General features: G+C 53.3%; 5 protein-coding genes across 5 annotated transcripts; 1 reads left to right on the top strand and 4 right to left on the bottom strand.

Annotated features, from left to right (window-relative positions):
- Positions 1 to 250: 250 nt before the first annotated feature.
- Positions 251 to 1330, bottom strand: B0T26DRAFT_658561 (uncharacterized protein; the record flags this gene model as incomplete). Its single annotated transcript, XM_060438885.1, has 3 exons — positions 251 to 407; positions 470 to 632; positions 718 to 1330. 3 exons carry the CDS (start codon positions 1328 to 1330, stop codon positions 251 to 253), a joined length of 933 nt encoding a protein of 310 aa, XP_060290902.1.
- Positions 1331 to 1738: 408 nt separating this feature from the next.
- B0T26DRAFT_733735 (nucleoside-diphosphate-sugar epimerase family protein) lies at positions 1739 to 3261 on the top strand. Its single transcript, XM_060443163.1, has one exon. The coding sequence runs from the start codon at positions 2172 to 2174 to the stop codon at positions 3108 to 3110; it is 939 nt and encodes a 312-aa protein (XP_060290901.1). The 5' UTR covers positions 1739 to 2171; the 3' UTR covers positions 3111 to 3261.
- Positions 3262 to 3736: 475 nt separating this feature from the next.
- On the bottom strand, positions 3737 to 5193 carry B0T26DRAFT_733734 (glutathione S-transferase). The gene is made up of 3 exons (XM_060443162.1): positions 5036 to 5193; positions 4503 to 4909; positions 3737 to 4454 (listed from the first exon to the last, which is right to left on the bottom strand). The coding sequence occupies exons 1-3, from the start codon at positions 5089 to 5091 to the stop codon at positions 4087 to 4089; spliced, it is 831 nt and encodes a 276-aa protein (XP_060290900.1). The 5' UTR covers positions 5092 to 5193; the 3' UTR covers positions 3737 to 4086.
- Positions 5194 to 8989: 3796 nt separating this feature from the next.
- Positions 8990 to 9653, bottom strand: B0T26DRAFT_794725 (uncharacterized protein; the record flags this gene model as incomplete). The annotated part of the gene is made up of 2 exons (XM_060446896.1): positions 8990 to 9042; positions 9125 to 9653. The coding sequence occupies 2 exons, from the start codon at positions 9651 to 9653 to the stop codon at positions 8990 to 8992; spliced, it is 582 nt and encodes a 193-aa protein (XP_060290899.1).
- Positions 9654 to 12470: 2817 nt separating this feature from the next.
- Positions 12471 to 14570, bottom strand: B0T26DRAFT_794719 (cytochrome P450; the record flags this gene model as incomplete). Its single annotated transcript, XM_060446895.1, has 4 exons — positions 12471 to 12920; positions 13037 to 13574; positions 13606 to 14416; positions 14511 to 14570. 4 exons carry the CDS (start codon positions 14568 to 14570, stop codon positions 12731 to 12733), a joined length of 1599 nt encoding a protein of 532 aa, XP_060290898.1. The 3' UTR covers positions 12471 to 12730.
- Between the last annotated feature and the right edge of the window lie 1272 nt (positions 14571 to 15842).

The following is a 15842-nucleotide window of genomic DNA, read 5'->3' as shown; positions in this document are numbered from 1 at the left end:
TGGCTCTGCACCAGAGCCAACCGCGGATAACACCTCAACCTTCGCTGTCCCCGTTCCTATCCCGGGCTGTGACGGCCTGGGAATGGAAACATGCGCGCAAGGGACGTTGCAGGCTTTCCCCGAAAACATGTTCGAATGACCCGACGAAAAGTCCTGCCGTGCTTGATCACATGGAGCTACGCCGATCCATTCCCCCACCCCCTCATACCCCTAAACCCGGCTGCCTATTTGGTCATGTGCAGCGTCATGGTTATTGCGACAGGGCAGCCATCGAACCCAACAGCGTTTCGAGCTTCCGATTTCTCATAAAATCCTCCCAAGTCTCGGGCTTGATTTCGGGATATTTACCGTTGTCCACGCCAGGGCCAATTAAGGTTGATCCGTTCAGGAGGTAGTATATATAGAATCTGTCGATTGTCAGCGAATGCTGCGCTACCTCGGCCATGTTGAGATTCGCCAATGCACTCACAGGAACATGTAGCTGTAGATAGCGGCAGGGCTTTCGGCACGCAGATCATGCATGCGCTTTTTGAGGTCGTCGAGGGATCCAAGGCGCTCAAGATTCGGCTTCACGCCATACACCTTTTCGAACGATGCAGCAATGTCCTTGATTGATTTCCGATCGCCGAGGACTAGTTGATTTTCACCCGGGCTGTCAGCACGCACGTTGGGGGACCGACTTTGGGTGGTCCCTCCACTCCAACCAGAGCAACTCACACTTTTGGATCCCGACAGCAGACGGATCAACCGCCACTTTCGCCGTGTACTTGGCCGCATCCGCGTACGTTGTCCCTTCGACGAGCTCGGTGCCTTCCCCCCAATACCGAAACGTATTGGTCTTCGGATCTAGCGTGCCTGACATGGGGCCTAAGATGACCTCCATAAACACTCCGACCAAGATATGGACGCCCTTGACAGCTTCCTTGGTCTCGAGGTAGGCCTTGACGTGCTTCATGGGGTCCTTGGGGAACAGGTCGCCAAGCTGGAGGCGTGTGTAGTCGAGGGACCAGTCGCTCGCGATGTAGCGAGGGACTCGGGCTGCCTCGCACGCGTCGATCAGCTTCTTCTGCCCCTCGACCATCAGCTTGTCATCTCCAAGGTACGCGCAGATGACCACGTCGCAGCCCGAGACAAAGGGCTGGATTGCGGCGCCGTCCAAGGCTCCGCCAGCGAAGAGCTGCGTACGAGGCAATGCCGAAATGGACGAAACGACCTTGCTGGGGTCTCGGGCATAACCGCGCAGGGCAACGTCTGGGTTCTTGAGGAGGTTGGCAGCAAGCAAGCGGCCAAACCTTCCGGTGATGCCGGCGAGACCGACGGTAATGGTCATGTTGATGTTTGGGGTTTTGCTCCAAGGTAGGGGGATGCAACGAGATGATGGATGGTTGGAAGGATAAAGTCACAGGCAGAAGTGGGCCGAAGCCGATGTTTAAGTACGCACAGTTGCCTATAGCACTAAATTAGGTACCCGCCACAAAACCAGATTCCTTGACTCGCTCCCCGTCGTTGTACGTGATGTGATTACAAACCTCTCGGGACCGGAAACAACGCCAAGACATGGGGCTACTCAATACATGGGGCTACCCAATAGCTCCGCTCCCACCGGTCTTCTTCGGACACCGGGCCCACATGTACGACAACGACGAACCATGGGGCTTCCACACCAGATTGGTAGCCTGGCGGCCCGGTTTGTAGATCGGTATATCCGTAGCTTGGTCGAAAAGTAACCATCCTCCCCGGCTGGTTTGGGTTTGAAGTTTGAACGCGGCTCAAAATTCCATTCAATTGTGCGTTTCTTCCTGTCGGATTCCTGGACAGCTTAGCAAGATTTGTACTGGTGGGAGCCTCCAACCGGCCTTCCAGTCAAATGCAGACATACAGGGCCAGGCAGGCTAGGTTTGGTACACGCCAGGATATCAACGTGCCCGGTAATTAGTTTACCGGCGTAGCCCTTCCCAGGCATCGCAGGCCCAAACTTCTAGAATGATTGGTAATTGTCCATACATATTTATCTTTTTGGTAATCAGCTTCCTTTTCTTCATACTCTTGTTTAAATACCCGAAGCCGATTCTTTGCTAGGTGCGTGTTGCGCTCGATAAACAAACACACTGGGCCAATTTGCCTTTCTCGCTCCCGACGTCCTCGCTTGTTAACAATTACACGGCATCATCATGTCGCGTGCACTCGTTATATGCGGTGCGACTGGCAAACAAGGCGGCGCCGTGATCAAGCATCTTCTCCAGCAGAACAACGCGAACGACTTTGAGATTCTCGCCGTCACGCGCAATGCTGCCTCGGCTTCTGCCCAGCGACTCCTCTCCACGGCGCCCGCCAGGATCAAGCTCCTGCAAGGCGACCTCCTTAGCCCGGCCGCGCTCTTCCAGACTGCCAAGCAGCTCACCAAGTCGCCGATCTGGGGTGTCTTCGGCGTCCAAGTCGCTATCGGCTCCGGCTCCGAGGTTGCGGAGGGCAAAGGCCTCGTCGACGCCGCACTGGCCGCCGGGGTGAGCCTGTTTGTCTACACGTCGGTCGACCGCCACGGTGAGAGTGACTCGTTCACCAACCCAACGCCCATCCCCCACTTTGCCGCCAAGCACGCTATCGAGCACCACCTCGTCGACAAGGCGCCCTCCAAGAACATGGCCTGGACCATCCTGCGCCCCGTCGCATTCATGGAGAACTTGACCGACAACTACTTTGGCCGCGTCTTCATCAAGTGCTGGGACATGGCCGTCCGCGACAAGCCGCTGCAGCTCGTCGCCGTCAGCGACATTGGCTTCTTTGCCGGCGAGGCTTTCCTCAAGCCGGACGAGTACAAAGGCCGCGCCATCTCGCTGGCCGGCGACGAGCTGACCCTCACCCAGGCGAGCGAAGTGTTCGCTGCCAAGACGGGCGGCGCCACGCTGCCTACGACGAATGGGGTTTTCCCCTGGCTGTTGATGAAGCTCATGAAGGACCTTGGCGTCATGTTCCGGTGGTTCTACGACCAGGGATATGCTGTCGATATCCCGGCACTGAGAAAGGTGAATCCCGGCCTCAAGGACTTTGGCACCTGGCTCGAGACTGAGAGCGACTTTGCCGACAAGATCAAGGGAGCTGCGAAGCGATAAGGCATTTCCGGTGTGATTGACTGCCGCTGGCAACAAAGGTTGAAGCTGTTTTTGGTTCCAAATTGTGTAATAATTAATATGATGTGGCGGTTTAGGAATTACTAGTTACCCGCCCTTCTATTTAGTTGCGTGGCTTTTCTAAAGAATCAAGAAGCTTCTTTTCTCGTCGGCGGTTTCTTTGACACCCGGGCTCTCAGTTTTGAGCATTTTCCCCGAGTTGCCACGCACTGGAGCCGGGGTGCCTCGACTTAGAATCCGCACCCACGTCGTCCGGACCGCTTCACACAACACGAAGTCGAACTCATTGAACCCTGAAGCTTTGCCTGCCTGCTTGCCTGCCTACCTGCCTGCCTGCCTGCCTCCCTGCCTGCCTGCCTGCCTGCCTGCCTGCCTGCCTGCCTGCCTGCCTGCCCGTTTGTCTCTTACTCCATTCGGACTCTGGCTGAGAAGCGCTGAGACGGGGATTGAAACCGCTTTTTGTCACCGGCAGTCCAGGACCAGCCCTCTGGGCATGGTTAAATACTTCCAAAGTCGCCCAATCCCACAAATCTCAAATGGGGGCTCGGGGACTTGGGGGCTCGGGGGCTTGGGGGCTCGGGGGCTCGGGGGCTCGGGGGCCGTGAAGGCTCAGAGTGAGTACGATGTTGGACATGCCACACGCCCCCTAACCAAATGCAGGCTAGGATAATGGGATAAGGGCGTAATGAAGAGAGTGCCGCAATGAATAGATACCTATCTTGCATACATGAGCATTGTTCTTGTGCTGGACTGAGCTCGATCGAGAGTACACGGTAGTGTCATATTCACTGTTTTGTATGTACAAGTACATAATTAGGTACATGTCTCGCCTGGAGATACTCGACACAAGCGAAATACGGCATCCACAGGCTCTCGCCCGACTTTCTTGAACTAGTCGCCTGGTCTCAAAGGGACATGCAATCGCCGCAGCTGCGAGAGTGAGCCTCGTTTGGCTGCTCTACTTCTTTGCCGCCTCGGCCTCTTCCATCCTGGCCAGAGAGCGCTTGAGCCCGGGCTCGGCCATAAGGCGGTCGACATAGGCCCAGAGTTTGGGGAAGCTGTCACGGACCTTACCTCTGCCGCCACCCATGTCGAGGTCGGCGAAGGCGCCGCGGGCGCGCGACAACGGGTAACCCAGCATTATGTCAGCGGCCGTCAGATGGGCGCCGCACAGGTAGGGCCCGCCGTCGGGCGCTGTGGCCAGCTGGCTCTCGAGGAAGGCCAGGTGCCGGAACACATTGGGGTAAACGAATCCCCACAGGATTTTGTCAGCCACAAACCCGGTCACGGGCCGGACAAAGAAGGGCACCTTGGGGCTCTTGAAGACTGGCAGGCTGTGAGCATGTGCAGACAGGAGAGGGCTGGGTCACGTACTGCCCAAGACTAGAGCCAGGGTCAGCGGCGACATCAAGCTGCCTTCGACATAATTCATGAAGTAGCGGTACCGCATCCACGACTCGGTCTCGCTCCCCACGGCGGCGGGGGTGCCCGCAGTGATGCCGGGGTGGTAGCGCGGGGGCGCGAGATGGCTGGCGGCGCCGAAGTGCTCGACGAGATACTCGGCGATGAAGGCGCTCTCGGCGAGCACGATTGGCGCGGCAGGGCCATTGGCGGACGCGGGGGTGACGGTGACGACGGGGGCTTTGCCGAGGGGGTGGATTCGCTCTAGCTCGGGCGGGGCCATGTTCGTCTCGCTGTTGCGATGGAAGATCTCGACCGAGTAGGTCAAGCCGAGCTCCTCGAGCAACCAGACGGCGCGCTCGGCGCGCGAATCATTCAGCCTGCGAAAGTCAGCTGGAGGCTGTGTTTTGTTGTCTAGGGCGCCCGGCCAAAGTCCAAGCCCAGGGGGGGCAACAACCGCAGTTCAATCAGTTCAGTCGCGGAACGGGGCGGGAATACCAGCATACCAGTAGACTTTGATCTCGGGCTGCTTCGCCTGGGATGCATCATTGTTGGGTGCCATGGCGTGAAGGGCGTGTCAGGTAATCGTCTGGTGGTGAAAGGGATGGATGTTGGGGAAAGGAATTGGAGGCGGCGGCAAGGCCCAAGTTGGCGCAGCCCGGGGTGGCAAGAAAGGCGCAGGCTGCAGTTGGCGCTGCGGGGCAGTGGACCCCGCCTTTATTCCGGATCCCAGTCCGGGCTCTCTTCCAGGTTTCTTGGCGCAGCGCAGTACTACCTTTACACACTACTGTACAGTACGTTCCTGCAACGCACCTCAGAGGGCAAGGTACCTTGCCTCTTCTTCACTAGAAGAGTGCTAGAGGGATTCCAGAGGGGTTGGGGCAAATATGGGAGAATAAACCCCGCAATGGCCTATTTCCGAGACAACCTCGGCTAGCGTGCACTTGAAACCTGCAACAAGTTGGGACGGATGTGGCGCCAAGGTTATGGTTCGTCATCCCTTTGGCTGCGCCCTGCCCGGGAGACATGCAAGAACAACATCCCTAACATCGCAATAATTAACTGTTGCAGCTAAATTAGGTAACTAATAACAACTATTCACGCCGTAGGGAGAACCAAGATCCCGAATCCCGCATCGCACGCAGCCACGAAGTCTGAGAGTCCCAACTGGGTTTCGACTCTCATTTGTTAGTCCCGAAGTCCCAAAGTCCCAAAATCTCGGCTATTATATTCGCCGCTCTCTTCACCCCATCAGAGCCTCAGAGAACCACCAGGCTGGGGGCCTGCCCTGCTTGGCCTCCGTGTTAGTGATTGTCTCGTATCACCTTGAGCCAACGCCAACGCCAGCACTATTACCCTAAAATGCTCCCAATAATAAGAGAACAGCCAACGTTAGCTGGGTCCACTTGAGGTGAAGCAACAGGACACCTTATTCAGTCGCGCCGCATCAAAACCGGCCGCCTGGGTTGCCGCGCCCCCTGTGTGTTGACTTGGGCACGTTGGCTCTGGGAATTAACCCGGAGATCATCAATTTGCTCGTCAGTTGGCCATCTTTTCCGATTATAAGAGCAGAAGTGAAGAGCAAACTCGTCAAGTTAGAAGTGAGAACTGTAATACGGTATTTCAATCTTTCAGTCGTCTTGTGTTTTCCAAACCATTATCTACCAAATCTGGTAATACTGTCTCATCAAATATCTAATTATCGTATTCATTACTTTATAACTTTCCCCCGCCCCTACTAGGAGCCGTGAGCCATGGATAAAGTTGGAAAAAACATTTGAGAAGCCTGAACCTGAGACCAAAACCCAGTTCCAGGAGTTTCTCGAATTTGCGAAAAAGTCGAACGGCGAGTCTGACACTGGTCGGGTCCAGTTCGAAAGGCGAAATAACAACAACTCGTGGAAGCCGTGTTTGGAAATTACTGCAGATAGCCTCCCAATGTCGGACAACCTCCCAGATATCCGGAGCATTTTATTTGTACCGCCTGAACCCAACCGAAAAATACATTTGACAATCAGCAAGATACATTTGACAATCAGCAAGATTCTATTGTCTAATAATACGGAGAAAATAAGCAGCCATGGTGGGTTTGAGACCAAGATATACATCAGAGAAATCGATACTAGACATAGGAGCGAACCCCATATGAAGTTTAAAATTCCCATCCAAGGCTCATTTGGCGGCATGATCAAGGCCCTAAACGAGGCTAGTCCATGCCGTTTGCATTTTTTTCGAAGACAACTCGCGACGAGGGCGCCCAGTCGTGGATCCTCGATCTGCTGGACTTCTTTTGCTCGAAGCGGGAATTCACAGGCACCCTAGTTTGCCTTGCCAGTGCTTAAGTGGCAAAGGCCCTACTTTACTGCTAGTTTAGATATCAGAAACGTACACATCTCTTGTCCAGACCTATTGATGATCCCAAGGCCATCCTAAAAGAACCATATTTATCCTTGCGCACTACGACGACCAAAAGTCCCCGCAGAGAGTAAGCCATTGGAACCTAACCTGGAAGCGACCTTCAGGGAATTTGAAGCTGAAGGTCATACGGAAAGAGACACGGCGGGAAACTCGAGGAAGGCAAAACCCAAGAGGTTAACAAGCCAGGAAATAAGGAGAAGCGCCCAGAGAAGCCCGAGGAGCCAAAGAAAGACAGCAGAGACAAGGAGTGGCAGCCATCCGAGGCATTATGATTGAAGCCGAGGGAACGTGTTGGAAATTGGGTCCGAAGCCCCATCAAGTGTGTGCAAAATTCAACGCCCTTCTAATACCATCAATCGAGACGGCACATTGTAAAGTGCGGGTCACCGGAAGCAGCAGCAAAAGGCCTGGAATGGGCTCTGAACGCGCTGATCTTCATCCAGTTAGTGTAGGCTTAGGGGGATTGGTATTTCTAAATTTCCTAGATCGTAACTTTTCAACAACGACACAGCTGCGTGACCCTTGACAAGCATAGACAAAGAAAATACACCGGGGGAGTCTTTGTAATTGTTAGTATCCCCAATAGTTACGGAACCTGATGAACAACCTTGGTCGCATATAGAATGCGCCTTTCTCGGCTCCCGTCAGATTGAGTTGCTTTCTTATTTCTTCTACACCCTTTGTGTGCCCACTATTGAGTTCGTTAATAATATGTTGCGAGAAATTGGCGCGAAAAGCAGCGTTTGGGTTGTTTAGTAGTTCGGCCGCTCCAAGGAACCAGGGCCGCTGCCCGTCTTGTCCGCATTCGTATCTGAAATAGTTGGCGTTGTACAGGTCTTGGAACACACGCCCGATGGTGCAGTCGCGAGTGGCTAGCGGACAGAACCTGAAGAAGCCATCTGCACCTGGCCCATGCGGAACGAGAGTGACGATGAATTGGACTTTGCGCCATCCTCCCTGGGCCGAAGTTCCGGTTGCTGTCGTTTTGCTGACAACAGGTTCGATCTGGAGATAGCCGCCGCTGAATTCGACGCAGAGAAAGTATTTAGACTGATTCTCTGTAGTTCGGATAACTGCCATGTCGGTGACTTTCTTTTTGAATGTAGTGGTCCATCCGCTTTCTATTTGTTTTTTGGTTTGGTTTGGGACAGCCACCACATATTTACCTCCCATCCATTTCTCAGGTGTCTGAAATACGATCCACGCAAAGCCGTCCTCCCACAAGTTTTTAAGAGAAGCGATTTTAGTCACTTGCTCTTGTGCCACAGGTTTATAGGTTGAACTCGCGGTTGAACTTGCGGTTCCGTGTTTTTCAATTTTGCTTCCCATGGTCTCTGTGTATGGACAGCAAAGAATGCATAAGTTCTGATTGATCTTGGCTAATCGAGATCCTGGGAGAGGGTGTAGAAAGGGGAAATGGTTTTAGGGGAGGATGTATGTGGTTCATTGCGAAAAGATTGGATGAATCAGAAGTTGATAACTCTCGGCCTGTTTGCCCTTTTCAGTTTCTCGGGGTGTGTGCATGGATTTCCTGACTGATCGAGGCCAGGTGGCCGTTTGATGTTCAAGGAGTCGATTCTCACTTTCGTCGCCACTCTGAAACGCGGGGGCTGGCCTCTCAACTGGCCTGTGGCACGGTTTGATTCAAACGGCCTGTCAGTCAGCCGAGTGGGCCGAAACTTGAAGAAATGGCCTTCCCACGCAAAGACCCACGTGATCGCATAGCAATGACACGCACGACTTCACCAGATACTAGACACAAATTAGACGCGAGGGTGATTTTCTCCGTGTTGCATGACGTATATGAAGATGAACTTATAAACAACAGCAAGCCCATTTCGCCAGCCAGCTCTTCGTTGTCTTGGCCATTGCCGAAACAGGTCTATCAAGATAAAGCCCTTCGGAAAATGGAATGTTGTTATCGGGATTCAGCTGAGTTTTGTTGCTGGTCCAGCCCAGCAGAATGTCCTCGACCAAGTCAACATCGGACTTGCTCCTGAACAGGGGGCGCTTGCAATCAAGCAGCAGTCTGACTTGATCTCTCAGCCATCTGCGGCAATCTTGGTTGGGGCCGGGGGCACATTGATATCGGAAGCTGCCGTTATCGACCAGAGTTTTGAAGAAATTTTCAACGGAGACATAGGTGCGATGTCGGTAAATGCTCAAGGTCTTAACACAGTCGTACTGGTTGATATTTTCCGGCAAGAGTAGATCCTCCGGCTCGAGAGTGACAACAAACTGGACCTTTACCCACCCATCGCCCTCAGAGACGAATCTAGTTGCTGGTGTACTGGTTGGCTTGGGCTCGATTGTGATGTACAGGCCATTGACACGAAGGGCCAATAGCCATCTCATGCGATGGTCCCCGGCACGGTGTAGAATGTGAGCGTCGACGACAGCTTTGCGGAATGTATTCTGCCACTCTGACAAGAGGTCCTCGTCTGACATTTTCTGTATCGTTATTTCGTCGTTCTTATCCCTCGTGTAGAATTTCCTTGGCCGCTGAAAATCAATCCATGAAAATCCCTCCTCCTGCAATGACGAGAACAGTGGCAGCAGTGGGTTTCCATCAAGCGGAACAGCCGTAAATTTCTTCCCGGGGCCGGGTTTTTCGATTTTATCTCCTGACATGGTTGGCGCATTTGACCCAAAGCTGGCGTCGCTACTGGCGCGCGGTGGGCGCTTCAATGGAGGTCTGCCAGCCATGTCTTGTTGATTTTGGATGGCTGTGGCGAGTGGTGTTGTTCAATTGCACTTCAAGTTTGCTTGCTTCTCTGAGGCTCACGGCGCAGGGCGAGTGACTTGTGAAGTGCTTTTTAATGCAGGTATCTTGGAGCGTGGACTGCGGGATGGGGTCCTCTTGAGATATAACCCGAACGAAGGAATCAAAGACCGATGCACCAAGACAAAAGGCAGCTTTTGAGGGGTGGGTTAATGACATTGATCACTTTTTCTTGCAACGATGAAACGGTGAAAGGATGGCCTCAGACTCTCAGTGAGTAAAGACATCAGTGAGTAAAGAAACCTGGAATACGCTTTTCCATTTATTCTGTGGCCTGGAAGTCCGAATCGTCCGATAATATTGCACCATAGACGCTGGTTCAAAACACGACCAGTCTGAGCTCAAACTCTTGGGTGTAAAGTGATACCTACAAATTGCGGTCTGGCAGTCATGTGGAAAAAGCATCCAGTAAGACATGGCAATTTTTGGGCGTTGAAGGAGCGCGAGGAATTGCGGAGAGGTGGGTTACGTAGGCCGAAGGAAGGAATTCTGGAACAACGGGACATGAGTCGGTCATTAGATTGTTTTGTTTGAAACATGGCGTCGGTTGTGTGGTGGGCCCCGAGGCCCTAGCCGTGTTGTATCATGAGTTAGGATCACGGGGGCTGAGGCGGGTCGTGGTCGAGGCCGAGGGGCACAGCCCTTGTTCAAATTTCCAGACTCAGGGCGGGCTGGGAAGGGGGCGAGTGAATGGCGAAATACGGGTCTAAACACCATTACAGCCGTTCTCATTTCATCTGCTCGAAAACATCAGTCGAGGGCTTTCTGAAATTGCTCAGAAGCACCATTCAGGACTTTTTGGCCGTAATTCTTTTCGAAATCAGAGTGGGTGCCTTTGGAGAATTGGCCGTAGTCCGTTTCGCTCCTATGGGGCGGCCGCGTTTCAGACCGCTAACTCGCAGCTAACCACCCGGCCTCAGCTATGGCCACAGGTCAAGGATCAATAAAGCGTACACGCTAATGCCGGTTTGGACCTTGATAGGCGGAAAATTGAAAAGCATTGAGAAATCGTATTCTGGATGGATATTTATCTGACTTTGAACTCGTGCTCGGGTCCAGTTTGTCCCTAAACAATTTCCTATAATTAGCTGCCCGGGCCAGGTACTATACTGTGGTTAGTTAGTTAGGTAGATAAGTTGTGGCCAGTGAGCTGAAGCATTCGTGGGACTGAAGATCCGGGGTAGCTAATCGGCCACTTGTGTTAGCTTCCGTAGTAGGTCGTGTTAATAACATAACTATCCCCCTTATAGTCATTTGCAGAATTCCCCCGTATCTTGCTGCCACTGGCCCAAGCTAACCCTTCATGCTGCACCAAAAGAAAATCCCCACCCCTAGATTGGCTTAGCTCTCAACCTTGTTGGACCAACTTTTAAATAGTCCATGGTTGGGGCACCGATGGTGGTGTAGCAGGGAGACGGAAAGAAGACGAGGGAGGTACTTCAAACCGCACCAGCAGGGATTCCTCAGACTTGGACTCCGGCCACATGGCCAGGACGTGATGCAAAGGGAAGAGAGGGCCAACTGTGTGGCGTTGAATACCACGCAATAATGTAAATGACGATTATAAATACTGGTGGGTTGAGGGTGCAATCTCAAACGAAATGTCCCATCCTCATCACACGACATCGAGCTACTTCTTGAACATCGCTAGGTATTCTCCAAGCCCGCTGCCGTCTTCTTTCAGTACCAATATATAAGCAAACTACCATCCACAACCTCCAGCAATGATCAGCAAAAACAGCAACTAGGGCCCAGAAACCTTAAAACCCGTGCGACAGCAACAGCTGGCAGCAGATGCACGGGTTTGGGATGCAAAGAGCATTTTGGAAGAAACCCTCAAAAGCTTTCTGGGTAGGCAGGCTGTCATGAAAACCATCGACATTCGAAAGGCCGCTGCTGCACGAAGCGCTGTTAAAAAGACGCCGCTGCTGCAAAGCTCGCCGCTGCTGCAAAGCTCACCGCTACTGCAAAGCTCACCGCTACTGCAAAGAGCGTCGCTGCTGCAAAGAGCGTCGCTGCTGCGGCTGCTGTTGAGGCTGAAGGCGGGAAAGAAGCAAGTACTTTAAAGGCCACCGCTGCAGAGGTTAAACTTCGCAAAAAACCGAGTACTACACCAGAAAGTCTCAACCGGTGTGGTATTTCTTCGTCAACTTGACGGCGCGCGATGAAAACTTGGATCAGCTCTCTGCGGAGCGGCTGAGAAAGTTGTGCGCCAAAAAAGTCGCGTCTTTGAAGATCATAACCAACACAGCGCCCCCCAAGAATGGCCTGCCAAACTGTTGGTCGCTTTTCTTTATTATGGCTGCGATAGAGGACCACGATGGAGATGTCATGCGCGTTGGGATAGAGGGAACAGATGTCCTACACAGCTTCGACAGGGAGGGGCAAACGATCCACGGCCTCATGGCGAGGCTTTGCTTCCAGTAAATCCCGCGAAAAAGAATGGTTAACATCAGACCCTTGCACGAAATCGGTATCAATGTCAACAGCAGCGGGCTGCTTGGCGAAATGATCCCTGTCCGTTCTGCCGCAAATCCATCTCATCTGTGCTACGCGCCCGACGGCAACAAACAGGGCAGCCAGAAATGGATACTCGACGCGTTTTACACCTCCGGGTTCGAGAAAGAGAGAGACCCAAAAGCCGGGGAACCTACAAGAGACGCAATCACCAACAAGCTCACCGATAAAATGGTCTGTGTAGAATCAAAACACAAAGCTTACTTTTAGACTAGCCCATGGCCGGGGCACTACGTTGATGCAAGGACACTGCTAGAAATAGAGGCGTATATGGTAGAACAGTTAAAACACTCCAATTGATTCGTTAATTTGGCTGTTTAAAGAAGGAAAAAACGAAAGAAAGTCCGAAAGCCATCCCGTCTTAAATGGTAAAGTAGAAACGATGCACATGCGAGCGAAATGTTTTCTCAAAGTCAAGGAAATAGATATCTTCGAATTCACGAGATAATGAGCCCCAATTGTAAGATACATGATGTGCATGTCCCTACACGGCAACGGGCACGGGGGTGGTGGCCGAGTGGTCGACGGGTGTGAGGTAAACATTAAGGGGCAGCTTGTCCCAGAGTCCATACGTCTTTTGCCGCTCAATCCAGAGCTTGCTGTCATCGGCCAGGCGCAGGTCAAAGTCGAAGATGATGCGGGCGAGGATGAGGCGCATTTCGGCGTAGGCGAGGCTGTTTATATCACGGTCAGTCTGCAGTCGCTCCTCTCAAGTCTCATCACTGCGCCACTCTGCAGCCTCTAGGGTCTAGCAGTTGCACGAAATGGAGAGGAGGAGAACAGAACTCACTTGCGCCCAATGCAGTTGCGTGGCCCGTAGCTAAACGGCTGCAGCGCCTCGAACATGTCTCTTGCCTCGCCCTCGGTCCCGTCGGCCGTGGACTCGTCGACGAGGAAGCGCTCGGGCTTGAAGGCCCAGGGTTCACGCCAGTACTCGTCGTCGTGGTACATGGCCCACTGGCTGCTCTCGACCATGGTGCGCTCGGGCACGGCGTGGCCGGCGATAACCGCGCCGCCCGGCGCCACGTCGCGCACCAGGTTGATGGGCGCCGGCGGGTAGTGCCGCAGCGCCTCGTTGAGGCACGCTAGCATGTACTGCAGCTTCCCTGCCGACGCGAACGTGATCTCGTCGGCCCGTTTGAACGTCGACCGCACCTCGTGCTTCAGCTTCTCCATCGCTTCAGGGTTTGACAGCAGGAGGTATGTCACGCCGCTGAGGAGCGTGGCAGTCGTCTCGGACCCAGCCACCACGATGATGACGGCATTGGATTGCAGGCTTTTCATCTCCAGGTTCTGAGGTGTTTGAGTTAGTGTTGTTCTGGTTGGGGCTGGTTGAAGGGGGATTCAAGGGGCGGCCACTTGCCCAATCCTTGCGATGCTTCATCAGACCCTCGAAAAGGTCATCGCGCTCGACGGGATTCTCAAGGCGCTTCTTTAGCTTGACGTGCATGCCCTCGATCAGCTCCAGAAAAGGCCTCTGGAAAGAGCTGATAACCATCATGAAGTTTGCGACAAAGTCCAAGTTCAAATAGCCGGTGAAGACCCTGATGCCGCCCACAGCGATGGTCTTGATGATCATGTGCACAAAGGGGTGATAGCGCTGCTCCTCCAGGCAGCCAAACGACTCGGCGAATACGAGGTCTCCGATGATGTCAAACGTTGTCCAATTGTACCAGGGTACCATGTTGAGCGGCTTCTCGCCATCGCTGCAGTTCTCGTGCAGGCGCTTCACCAGCAGGTCGACGTAGCGCTTGATCAGCACTTCCTGGTTGCGAATGGACTTGTCGCTGAAGCCGTGCGACATGGCGCGGCGAAGCAGGGTGTGCTCGCTACGGTCGGCGTTGATGATGTGTTTGGCTACGTTGGGGATGCTGCGGTAGAAGACGGTGCTCTTGGCATGCTCGGGCGTCTGCGAGTGTTGGGCTCCCGTCCGGTGGCCGTAGATGTCCTTCCAGGACTGGACGTCGGTGAAGGACAGGTGGTTCGGCCCGACGCGTACCACACGTCCGTACTTTTGATGCATGTCGTACATATGCCGGGCATTATTGCCTCGAATCGCGTCCCATGCGAACGGAAGGCGGGAAGCTCGGTGCCAGAACGGGCCGGGGAAGGACCGCAGCGGATGGAAGAAGATGTTGTAGGCCATGTTGAAGAGTGTCGTAGCACCAATCTGACATGCATCACTCCGTTAGTCTTGGCACATGGCGTGGCGCAAAAACAACAGTATAGAAAAAAGGGGGTATGGGTCAAAGCTTATTGCTTACCAGAGCCAAGACGCCATACGCCAGGGTCCAACGGTCAACATTTGCCATCGTTGGATACATGGTTGTAAAATTCACACCCACCCACAGGAGCGGAAGAAATGCAGCGAATTTGGGATTTAGTGCGTGATTTTCAGTGCCTAGTTCTCCAAGCACAAATACCCGGACACTGTTGCTAGCTTTCAGCGCTTGGGGGTAGTGAAAAGGAGGAAGTGGACCAACCCTAAAAGCGGCATCGAAACAAACACCTCGACAGGGAAAGCCAGAAGCGCAGACAATTTATATATCAGAGCAAATTGACCCTCAAGTCACTCGCGACTCATAGCAGATGCGTCAATTCGAGAAGAATGCGAAGATGAGATGGTCTGATTCACATGAACGGACATTGCCCGCGCCCGAGACCCCGATGCATGCTCCCGTGCTGAACGAGCTACAATTCCGGCCAGCTTCAAGGTACCCGGTAGATAAGCAACTTGGCAGCAGCAATGTTCCGCGCGGAGAGGGAGGTGCATGTAGGTACTGTACATACCGTATTTGGATAAGGTATTGGAAATGATGATGTGGCCGGGGGCTGGCGGGGAATGTACCGGCCATGCATGAGTTGTGCAGCCCGGTGTTGCAATGACCGACTTGGAGGACGAGGTCGCAGCAGCTTGGACATGTTTTGTTTGATGTGGGATTCACTCCACGGTGCGATTGTAAGTGGCCATGACTCGGCCATTCGAGGAGCTCCGTGTCCAAGTTTCAAGCTGCCGTCTCCCTACTGATTGGTTAGAAGCGCTTTGGGGGTCCCTATAGGCCTCGGGAAAAGAGCCACTGCGGCAAATCCCTGGCTGCAAGCTCAACCGTCCGCTGTGTAGCATTCGGGCTGCTAGCAAGCCCCCGTCCCCGCAAATTTCGTCTCAAGGCAGAGTGATTTCTCATGTATTTGCCCCGCATTGCAACGTGGGAATCTGAGGTTGCTGGAGTACAGATTGGCTGTGGGGGGTGCCTACGACTGGCAGCAAGTATCCGTTCAAACATGTGAGTGGCATCACGGGATTAAACGATGCCGTGATCAAGAGGGGGTGGGGGGGCTGCTAACAGTCTAGGTGGTCGAAATGCTGGGCCCGATTAAAAAAGGATTGACTGGGCAAACCTTTCTGCAAACGTCTGCGTGTTCTGATTGTCGTGATATTGGCATACACAATGTTGGAACATGTGAAGGAAAACGCTCAATATTGCGGATATAGATTACTTACCTGCTTGTGACTAGTGTCCATTACTTACCTAGGCAACCGAAATACCCCTATTATACCCTACCCCACCTATCGCATGTCGGAGGGCACGAATTCC

This window comes from Lasiosphaeria miniovina (genome assembly GCF_030549165.1).
Source record: "Lasiosphaeria miniovina strain SMH2392-1A chromosome Unknown B0T26scaffold_8, whole genome shotgun sequence".
In the NCBI taxonomy this organism is placed as follows: domain Eukaryota; kingdom Fungi; phylum Ascomycota; class Sordariomycetes; order Sordariales; family Lasiosphaeriaceae; genus Lasiosphaeria; species Lasiosphaeria miniovina.
Note: the sequence above shows the minus strand (reverse complement) of the source record. Positions and strands in the feature narration are given on the sequence as shown.